This window comes from Amblyomma americanum, chromosome 10, assembly GCF_052857255.1.
Source record: "Amblyomma americanum isolate KBUSLIRL-KWMA chromosome 10, ASM5285725v1, whole genome shotgun sequence".
Taxonomy (NCBI): Eukaryota; Metazoa; Arthropoda; class Arachnida; order Ixodida; family Ixodidae; genus Amblyomma; species Amblyomma americanum.
In genome coordinates this window covers 31,500,540-31,511,552 of record NC_135506.1, presented here as the reverse complement: position 1 = coordinate 31,511,552, position 11,013 = coordinate 31,500,540, and the positions used below count along the sequence as shown (strand labels likewise).

Genomic DNA, 11,013 nt, shown 5'->3' with positions numbered 1-11,013 from the left:
AGCTATGTGCAGACCCTTCTGCGGACCAACGCGATGACTGGTGTCCACAGGAGCGACTGAATCGCAAAACAAAACGCCACTAGCTGTCGCTGCATGGACATCACTAAAGTATGAAGGAAAACGACGCCAAAGTGGCTGTGCCCGGTGCCGCAAAGCAGGCTGTATCGCCAGAGATTACGCATATGACGGAGTTCGCAAACTATGCAAAGGATGCGCGGCGGTTACAACGGCCGCATGAATCAAATTCCGAAAGTATGGACAGAGATCTTTACTCCTTTCAGAGCCTCATGTATCTTAAATCTTGTTCATCCTGCAGTTAATTTCATAGCGGGCGGGGCATAACGCGGAGGCTTCTCTAATTATCCGGGACGGAAGTGGCTCGCCCCACCCCCCTTTCTTTTTGAGGCCACTGAGTTTGACAGTTCGCCTCTCGACCGATTAGCATTAGTTGCGATTAGCAGTTCTGAGCTAGATCTCGTGCAAATTCGAAAGCAGTAAGTCCCGCACTTGTGCGAGGGGCCTCACAATCTTTGCCTCCGAAACCGCCGCTTCGCAGTGCGACAGCGTCACAATGTCGGGAGAACGCCTCAACTGACTCTTAAGATATCGCATAAAAACACTACATCATACCCTACTTAAGTTTCATGAGAATATGCTAGCCTAAAGAACCCTTACGGTGCTACATGCACATTCCTTCAACAAACGTGCACGTGCAGACAGCAAGGTATATGACCATAGTTCCCACGTACTCGGCGCCTGCTAGAGAATTTGCAGATTTGTCGCCAGTGATCTTACGGAGCTCCAACATGGGTAAGCCGCACGTTCTCTTTTTACCTTTAATAGCGTACTAGCCCTGTAATGTGGGCGAAATATAAAATGGCGGGAAGCGTCAAGTGAGAATCTTGTCGCTGGTTGTAAGTTTGAACGTTTGTCCATCGCACTATCACTGGGAGTAAGCACGGGAGGTTGTCCAACGGCGCCGCCTCATCGTCGGAGCATGCTGTACTTGAGCACTAGGAAAAACAAGTGCATGTCAATATGCGCTGAAGCATGGCCGGCACAACAAACATACGCACCACGACGCAACCTCTGCGTCACCTCGCATCTTCGACTCAGACCCTCCAAGTCAGCTCGTCATTTGCGCACTGCCAGAAAAATTACACACTCGAGCAGCAAGGACCTCACTACGTGACCTGGATGTCCTCAGCCCAGCGCTTCGAACCACGACTTCCCAGGTGCTCTCGTGTCTGGAGGTAACCGGAGGCGTTGCGACTTCTCAACGGAATTGTTAATTCTGCTTGCCGCTCTGTAATGTGAATTGCTAGCGAACCTAATGAATGCGTCCGGAGGATCCTCAAAAACGGAGGATCGTCGCAGAGCATAGATCAGACCACGGCAAGGCGGGAGGATCGCGCAAGCCGACCTCTCTCTCTTGTTGAACACCATCTGTCAAAATTTTCGTCCAGTTCAAATTCGCGGCGCCCTTCAGCAGCGCTCCAAGCGGGCTGGCCGCCGTGTTGTGGTTGCCATGGTAACCACCCTCGGCGTGCCCAACACGCCCACCAGCTATGTTTGAGCTCGATGCGCGCCGGTGGCGCGTACTGAGATATCAGTAGAGACGCTCCTAACATGTAAGTGCTCCAGCGTTTTTAACTGTGTTTGTTAAACCGCAACACATTCCCGTTTAACACGCCGTTTCCATTTCGGTGTGAAAACCGTCTAGCACGTGTAAAGCTTGGATAGCTAGTCAAAACTGCCTACGCCGCAAAGGAGTCCTTGCCAAGTTGCTAAATCCTCACTTCCGCTCATTAAAATAGGCCGTTCTGAAGATACTCACACGCGTGCAAAATCTGAAAACGACTGTACAGATTCTATTCGGGATGAAGGTGTTCCAGGAAGCAAAATCCATACTCGCTTGGAGTCCGCACAGTTTTTGAGGAGTGTACTGCAAAGGGATCGGCATGACGTTTGCACCAAAAATTGTGTTCAGCCGTGATTTTCAAACCTATGCTACGATTCCCACCGCGCCTGAACAACCATGCATGCAGCTGCATTCATCGACCTCTGAAGAAGTGTGCATTTCTTGCAGAATAGGTAGAAATAGCTCTCGACACGAGGTACTTATTGCACTTGAGCTCATTTTCTTCAGTCACTGCTGTGAAGGCTTCTAAAGTGGGTCTTGTCTACCTTAATTGTCGCAATATATGTCTAAAAATTGTCACACACACACACGCGCACGTGTATATATATATATATGGCCTTCCTTCTCGCAGTATATCTCAAAAATGGTCACGCACATACACACACACGCGCGCGCACGTGTATATATATGCCTGCGTGTGTGTGTGACAATTTTTAGACGTATACTGCGACAATTAAGGAAAACAAACTCGCCCGTCGTATGCCCGGTGGGCGCAGCTGGCAAAGGAGAGGGTTAATTGGAGAGACATGGGAGAGGCCTTTGCCCTGCAATGAATGTGGTCAGACTGATGATCATGATGATATTTAGTCGTCAACGCTGCCCTGCAGGGAGCTGCAGGAGAGATTCAGACGGCGGAGGAAGGCGTTTGCATCCAGGAAGGAAGAGGCCGAAGATGGCGAGCCCAAAGAAGTGAGTATAGGAGGAGCGATGGCAGTTAATTGTCCAGAAGTTCCGGAGCTGTTGCTGCTCTTAATTGGCTGTCCCCATAAGTCGCAACTCCGGCTTCTCTTGTTCAGAACGACGAGTAACCAGTGTTCTTGGGAAGCATGGTAAGTAGTTGGGTGATGACAATCTACAGGGCGTCCCAGCTAACACTGCACCAAGATTAAGAATAATGAAGGCAAACACATTACGGGACGACCAGACATCTGCAGCGACAACTCTGCAAAAGCAGTTAGATTTACCCTCGATGATTACTTTGATACATTTACTTCATTGAATGCTTCTACGTAAAGCCGCCGCGGTGGCTCAGCGGTTATGGCGCTCGGCTGCTGACTTGAAAGACGCGGGCTCGATCCCGTCCGCGGCGGTCGAATTTCGATGGAGGCGAAATTCTAGAGGCCCGTGTGCTGTGCGATGTCAGTGCACATTAAAGAACCCCAGGTGGTCGAAATTTCCGGAGCCCTTCACTACGGCGTCCCTCATAGCCTGAGTCGCTTTGGGACATTAAACCCCAGTGAACCATTGAACCGCTTTTACGCAAAGCCGAGGCTTCACACATGCGACAGATATTTTCTGGATGGTCGCAGTGGGCGTGTGGGCAGCCTGCGAATGCATTGCTAAGGGTGGAGGTTTGGTAGTGGGTGGAGCTTCTAAAGGGTGCAGTTGGGTAGTACATGACGCTTTTGGACGGTGAAGGTAGGCGTGGGGAAGTGATTCGAAGGCGGGGGTGTGTGGGCAGCACCCTATATATAAGAGGATTCGAAGGGGACGACGTGCCTGTGGGTGGTGCTTTTCTGGGGCAGGCTTTATTTCGACAGACATAAACTTCACCTAGGGGAGTGGGTAGGAGGGAGTACACTAGCTCCCCTTTCGCATTATAAAGGGTGAGCCGTCCTACAGAACTCGCCGCGGTGGCTCAGTGGTTAGGGCGCTCGACTACCGATCCGGAGATCCCGGGGTTCGAACCCGACCGCGGCGGCTGCGTCTTTATGGAGGCGGAACGCTAAGGCATCCATGTGCTGTACGATGTCAGTGCACGTTAAAGATCCCCAGGTGGTCGAAATTATTCCGGAGCCCTCCACTACGGCACCTCTTTCACTCCCTCCTTTATCCCTTCCATTACGGCGCGGTTCAGGTGTCCAACGATATATGAGACAGATACTGCGACATTGCCTTTCCCCCAAAACCAATTATTATTATTATTATTATTATTATTATTATTATTATTATTATTATTATTATTATTATTATTATTATTATTATTATTATGTCCTACAGAAATAAGACCGAGTGGTTTGTTGGACGTCATGTGTGGTATAGTCGCCAGTGCTTTTTGTCAGCCTTAATAATTACGTGACAATATTTAACGTACTTGGTTAATGTCGCTTCAAACGCTCAGGTGACACTAGGAAGTTGCTGAGTGTTATCACAAACACCTGAATGAAGTGCTTGCAACCAGGCAGCTCTAATGTACCCTTTTTTCCACAAAAAAAGCACGCGAAAAAAAATTTACGAAACACCGGGTGATGCCGCACCCGGAGCACCCAAGCCCGCCGCAATGAGTGCGCTGTCACCAATTAACTGATAATAAATAGACCTGCTTTGTGCTTTGTGATTGCGGCCTAACGAGACAGGCGCTACCAACATTTTTCGGATTACGACAGGGACTTAAGAGCTAGGTTTTACTGTACACTTTTGCGTGCTACCTAAACCTGTTACAAAACCTGACTGAAAAGAATGAACCGTATGGCAGTTTGAGGCTGGACTGGAGGGGGATGAATAGGTTAGGAACAAAAGAAAGGTGTGGATAACCGATAGAAGAGCTAATGGAAAATTAAACTCAGCTGCACCCCACCCCTTCTCTGCCCAGCGTGACCGCTAGCTTGTATTAACCGCTCTATAACCACGACCTGCCTCGGTTCCTGTTCCAGAGCGCTCTGCATTACGACAACGAAGCCTTCACTGACGATGACAGGAGCGAAGTGGCTTCGGCCGTGTCTCCGTCCCTGTCTCCGACTTCGGCAAGGCATTCACCACGGCTTCCACCTCTTCCCAGGAGGGTCACGGCCTCAGGTGCTGCTGACGGGGTCAAACCCGACATTATCACTCCTTTTAAGCATGGAATACTTTTAGCTTGCGTTCTCGGCAAGCCGACCTGAAGATCGGCTGAAAAGCACAGTGATTCTGAAGCCCAACGCTACCGCACTTTACGGTCGGAATGGCGTCAAGTAGAACAAAAACTTAAGCATAACATTGGGCCTGAGCGGGATCAGAACCAACGGTGGCGCAAACAGAGCAGCTTTCCTTCTTGGGGCCTTAGACCACAGGTGGCCTCTCGAGCAACATGTTCGATGTGTTATTCGTCGTTCGTCCGTTCGTTCGGCGCCGCTGTAGCACCCATTTGCAACACCCGGGCAGGTGATCGAACCTGTGGATGTCGGAGTAGGGAGGAGGTGAGGCAGTACAGCAGTCCGTCATATTCTCCTGGTCAACGAGAATCTGCAACCTCCGGCGACGTGTTCCAACCTGTGCGTGTAGGAGTGGGCCGTCTTGTATCAAAAAGGCAGGTTTGAGTTGGCACAGCTGTCGGTGTCAGTTCGTCGCCGCCGTGGCAGAAAACATAATGGGAGCGAAATATTTTTCCTTTACGACGAATAGAGTAGCCGCTAAAGTCTTTGCCATGCCCTTATTGTTGAGAGTGTGGGAGATGAAACTCCCATTATTTTTCTCAAGAAAAAGAGAAGAGACATGAAGGTCACGCGGTATTTCTTCCGTACTTTACTATTGTGCAGTAATGGAATACAAACATTTGTCGACCAGTGCCGCATTAGTTTCGATGTTGAATAACCGCCTTTAGCTTTCGCCGTCTTGTGAATTAAATTCCGACACCATACTGAGGTTCGAGCTTGTGTTAAAATTCAACATAATAATGTTGGTTTTGCTGCAGACGCCGACCTAAGCTCCGGCAGCCAGACGCCCAGTTCCGTCGCCAGCTCCAAAATTGCCGCTGCCAGCAGAGATCGCACTCGCCGGAGGACGTCCGAGGTTCGTGCATCTTATCACGGTTCGCTGCTATCGCACGTATTTGCATGCGTTGCCTATTGTACATTAACTGAATGCCACAGACTTCCCTACTATTGCGGACTTCTGGGCTATAAAAGCCACCTGCGGGCTAGAATAAACAGTTTCCTCTATAACCATCAAACAACAGTACTATCTTCGTATTTTTAACGCAAGGACGTTAAAGACCCTGTTGCACAGAAAATCCTGTGTCGGCGTTGTCGGCGTTGTGAGCGAGGAATCACGGGCATGGCTCTGGCAGGTGGTGCCCAGAGAGCAACCTAGGAGGCGGGTGGGTCACCTAAGTCACGTGACCTTGCATCGTCATCACAACCTGCCCACCAGATAGAGAGCAAACTGCCCACCGTGGCAGTTAAATTAATGACTGGCCACTAGGGAAGGGCAGCCTGGGCAGCACAAGACCCACCGCTGAGAGCACCTGCCATCGCAGGGCAGTGGCGCATCGCTTAACCGCTGCACCACTGCGCCAAGAAGGGGTATGAGGACTCCCAGGGATCTATGAATGTAGAGAACGACCTTGTGCATATATGAGCATTAACTCATTACGCTATCGCGCCATAACCTTGAGGCGCAGCTTAAGTGTCCGCTCCAATTTTTATTTTATTTATTGGTACCACTATTCCGGAAAGGGGTTTTCGCAGCTGGGATTGTTGAATGGTAAACCAAAATGGGCATAGAACGTTCCGTAAATACTATGAGCAATACAGGGAAGAAAGCGGTATCAAGTCAGCATAAGAACAAGGTCAGTCAAACAAAGAAAAATCTAAAACGCAATAAAAACACATATGTATTCCATAATGACCACTGATGTCTTGTGGCTGGATAGTTCCTTCAAATCTTCTGTGAACGCTTGGTGCTCAGGCCGTGCGAAACCTGTTTTCAAGCCTCATTTTAAGAGAAGCTTCGAGGGGCCTGTTCAGCAACCTGTTTTCCTTTTTTAAAACACTTCAACCTTGTCGAAATTTTTTTCCTCACTATAGGGACGGACGCCATTGGCGCAACCTAGGATGACGCCTTCGAGACTGCTTCCTCCGACGCCTCTTCCTCGAAAAGGACGCGTTCAACAGGTGGGTACAGCTAGCAATTTCAGGGAACGAATTTGTGACGAAGTCATTTTAGATGAAAAGAAGGAAGCAAGAACTCATGGCCTGGCTGCTTTTCGTACTGCACTGTCTTCGTTCTCTTCAAAAATGTTCTTCTACACTTTAACCTCAGTGAACGGTAAAGCCAGGAAAGCTTCCCGCCTTTTTCTGCAATTTGTTAAGGAAACTGAACTGGACTCCCAATGGTGGCAGTGACTGTTGTAGGTGCTTGCGAGCTTGGCTAAGCGTCAGAACTGTGCGACAAGACTCTTGTCCTTAATTATTATTTATTGCTTCGCTACAGTTGAGCTATTGACGGCAGATACAACTTAAGACTAACTCCACCTCAACTCGCAACAACCTCACAACAGCCTCAACTCAACTTACCTCCTCTGTCGATGTGCTACAAATTCATGGCTGAATGCTACTCTGAGTATTTCTTCGAGTGCAAATTGATGAAAGATGGCTGCTTTATGCAGCCTTCCGCACTTTTTCCTCCCATGTGATTTCGTTTGTTCATGTTTTACATGGAGCTGTTTATCACGAATCTCTGCTCTGAAGCTTGTAATGTCTCCAGGAACAGATAGTACGCCTTTTTGTTACCATGACCTCAACAAGACGCTCTAAGGAAAAGGGGATAATGGCAGGGTAAAGTAACGATGGATGGAACGCTCGTATTTTCCTTGTGGTGTTAATTTTACCCACTCGTCCTTTCCTACTATTTCTTTTATCTTATTTTAGCTTCGGCTCCTCTCGCTCATGCAGGTCGATGTCGGTGAAGAAGCCATCGAAAAAGCTCTCAAGAAACGCCGAGAAGCGCTGGCCAGGTGGAAGTCCAGCGCCTCATCGGCTGTGCGTCAGGTACACGGCCCCGAACAAAATTAAAACGCAACACCGCTTCTATAGCGACAGCTCTACTAGACTCGGAAGTTTATCTCCGTGTCGGTACGATTCTTGACCTTGAATAACCTTGATAAGCCGCTTAGAAACAGCCGTAAGTTAAACGTTAGATGTCCAACCATAACTGACAGTGCCCAAATTTCCAGTGCGGTTTCAAACAGTGCGACAGTGTGACTTCCAAATTTGGCCTGGGCCGATTTGGACCAAAATCAGTGTCCAACCATAATTGAGCGTGATCGACACGATGGCGCCATCCAAATTGGCCCGTACGTGTCATTTTCAAAATTTGGCCCGGGCCATCTCTGAAGCTTGACCTTGGCCGATTTGAACCAAAATCGATGTCCAACTATAATTGAGAGCGCCCGACACGATGGCGCCCTCCAAATTTGGCCCGGGTCAATTCCAAAATTTTGCCCGGGCCACCTCTGAAATTTGCCCTCTGCCAGTTTGAACTAAAATCGATGTCCAACCATAACTGAGCGTGTCCGACACAATGGCGACCTCCAAATTTGGCCTGACCCACCCCCAAAATTTGACCTTGGCCGACTTGGACTAAAATCGATGTTCCACCATAGTTGAGCGATCCCGACACAATGGCGATCTCCGAATTTGGCCCGGGCCATTGCCAAAATTTGGCCTTGGTGATTTGGGAATGCTTTCTCATTATGTTAGGTTTAACCATCTTAAATCGCTACGGTGTACCATGTCTACCAAAGGTACATCATGGTGCCTCATATCTACCATGGTGGTTAGCCGTTTAACCATTCACATATGACCTTTACCTTTGACATTTAGCCTTAAATGAGTGTCGAGTTTGCGATTTTGTCAGATCACGTGTCGTGACGTCAACTTATGGTGCGTATAAACGCCATGTTGCCACGCTTGCCTCATTAGTCATGGAAGAAGAGGATTGGGGACCCTCTCTCTACCCATGCCAGAGCTACTGCTCGACGTTTGGGCAGTGGTTAACCCTGCCTAACTTTTTTTCTTCTCACATTTCAATCTATTTATATTTATCGCAACGTGTTTCTAAGTGTTTCTATTCCTTAGTGGAATGAAGCATATCTAGAACACTGAATAGGATAATTTTAAAACAGGAGACCAAACAGAAACTGAGCTCAGGTCACTGCAGGCAGTATTTCATTTGACGTTTCTGTAAGTTTGCATAAGTTATTGACAAGATTCTCATGTGTAAGCTCAATGGCTAAGCTGTAGTGACCGCAGTCGATGGTCTTGTCATGAAATCACTGAAATTAACGAGATGCAGGCTACATTTCGCTCGATGTCTTTCAGCAAGCGCGAAAGAAGTATGCGCGCGCAGTGCCTGTCGCGTATGAATGAAAAGGTCGCTGTACAATAAGAGCCCATCTGGGATGGCGATATGGCCTAACAGAAAGAAAACGCCGGCTAAGTTATTCGCAGCAAGTAGTGGTTCAGCTGCTATTAGAGACTGTAGTATTAAAGGACTATTGACACCTAATTTTAGTTGTGTGTTGTCTTCTTTCAAATGACGCCTTAGAATTGGAATACATGGATTAACACGCCGTACTCGCTTACAGCCACTAAAAAAAATATATTTAAGTTTCTTCTCTCATACTGTTTAGGTTTCCGGTTTCATCAACTGAATAAAGGCTGTGATATAAAGTTGGCCTTTAGGTCACGTGAAAAACAAAAATACTGCAATATAAACGCTGATACGTTGGTTAGAATCACTACAACACTTCAAACAGCCTGTTTCAAGAGCTAGAATGGCAACAAACAATGTATCAGCAGTTATATTGCCTTTCTTTTATTTCTTTCTTTTTCTTTTTGCTTTGAGCTTCAGGTGACATAAAAACCAGCTGCACGTCACAGTCAACGTTTAGTTGACCAAATCGAAACCGAAACAGCGTTAAGAAGAAATTCAATTATAAATTATTTATCGGCCGTAGGTGGACACCACAGAATGTCCAATATAAAATAATGTCTAATGCATCATATGAAAGAAGAAAGCACGCAAGCAAATATTTGGTGTCTATAGTCCTTCACTAACTGCCCGGTGCAGTCGATGTAGGAAAACAAGAAGCGGTTAGATGACGAACTTTTTTTGTGTGTGTCTTTGTGGCTTTTATGAATGCAAACAATTACGGTATCCTGTTTTCACCAGTCCGCAGAACTAGCGGAGAAGACAATGGTACAAGAAGCGGAAGAATTTTTCACTCGAAAATGGACTAAGGAAGTGACAGGCGCGGCCGAAATGATGCCCCGGGAAGCTGAAGAAGCTCGTCCTTCGTCTGCTGTTGTGGATGGCGCAGAAATTGTGTCAGACGCGCCCCCTGACGCCAACGAGGTCTCCCGTGAACCTGACGACGAAGGTACCTATAAAAAATATACGACAAAGTCTGTTCTCGCTGCTTTGTGTAGTATATGTTTCCTTCTCGACTACTGAATGTCACCAGTGCAAGTTGTATGTTGTGCTCGGCTTTGGGGAATGTTTCTAGCTCTTCCTGGAGCATGCTTACGGTTGTGACAGCTTTCGTGTTTTCGTTTATTAATGCGAAATCATGATATGCCTCATGTGGATGAAAACCGGTCACCGGAAGTCGGCCGCAAAAAGTGTACACAAGATGTGTCCACAGGAAGTGGTACCTCGCTGGTGACATCATTGGAAAATGAAATTCGCCGGCACCGGGGCACGAACCTAGGCCCCCTGAGTGCCTGGCGGGCCCGCAACGCATCTGCCATGAAAGGTCATTTTTCTTCATGCATGGAAGTAGGGTCGTTGGTTATGGTTTGTTAGAGGGACACGAAGTAAACGCGTTGTAGTGTGTGGGATAGTAAAGTGTGCTGGGGATGTGTACTGATGCTAGACAGCAATGGCTTGCAAAAAAAAGTTGCTGACGTCATTCATTCAAGGGTCATGTGATAAATGTCAGGTGACAAGATGACGTGTAAAAAAGTTGCTGACGTTCAAACGCAAATACTTTTGCATTTCTCGAATGCATCAGACTGCAGTGCTCTCAGAGTTTTTTTCTATCGTATTTTGAGGTCTCGCCTGGTTATTTCACTTTCCCTGTTATTCTGCGCTATTGTATCTCAACCATCTCTGTCTCGCTTTCCAGAAAGTATAGCGCTGCCTCTTGGGAGACTATTGAGACCTATCGTGGGTAGACTTAAAGGGGCTCTGAAACACTTTCCGAGGAGAGCACATCAGCTCGCTCAATCACTACACTGTATTGTCATGAAAACCTCAGCCAAATGATACACCTTCTACAAGCAGCAGACGACCCACGATCAAGCGCGAAAGTTGGCGAGCCCTTCCCGGCT

The 11,013-nt window shown here is 47.7% G+C and overlaps 1 protein-coding gene and 1 non-coding gene across 2 annotated transcripts in view; both read left to right on the top strand.

The window, feature by feature from the left end:
- The first annotated feature begins 3,549 nt into the window (after nucleotides 1-3,549).
- Nucleotides 3,550-3,622, top strand: TRNAG-ACC (transfer RNA glycine (anticodon ACC)). The gene has a single exon. It is a non-coding gene; the product is annotated as a tRNA-Gly (tRNA).
- A 3,966-nt stretch (nucleotides 3,623-7,588) lies between these two features.
- Nucleotides 7,589-11,013, top strand: part of Cc2d2a (Coiled-coil and C2 domain containing 2A) — a 52,289-nt gene continuing 48,864 nt past the window's right edge. Inside the window, exons 1-2 of the mRNA XM_077641413.1 lie at nucleotides 7,589-7,668; nucleotides 9,854-10,061. Coding sequence (XP_077497539.1) covers nucleotides 9,878-10,061 — 184 coding nt within the window. The 5' untranslated portion in view covers nucleotides 7,589-7,668; nucleotides 9,854-9,877. The remainder of the gene's footprint in view (nucleotides 7,669-9,853; nucleotides 10,062-11,013) is intronic.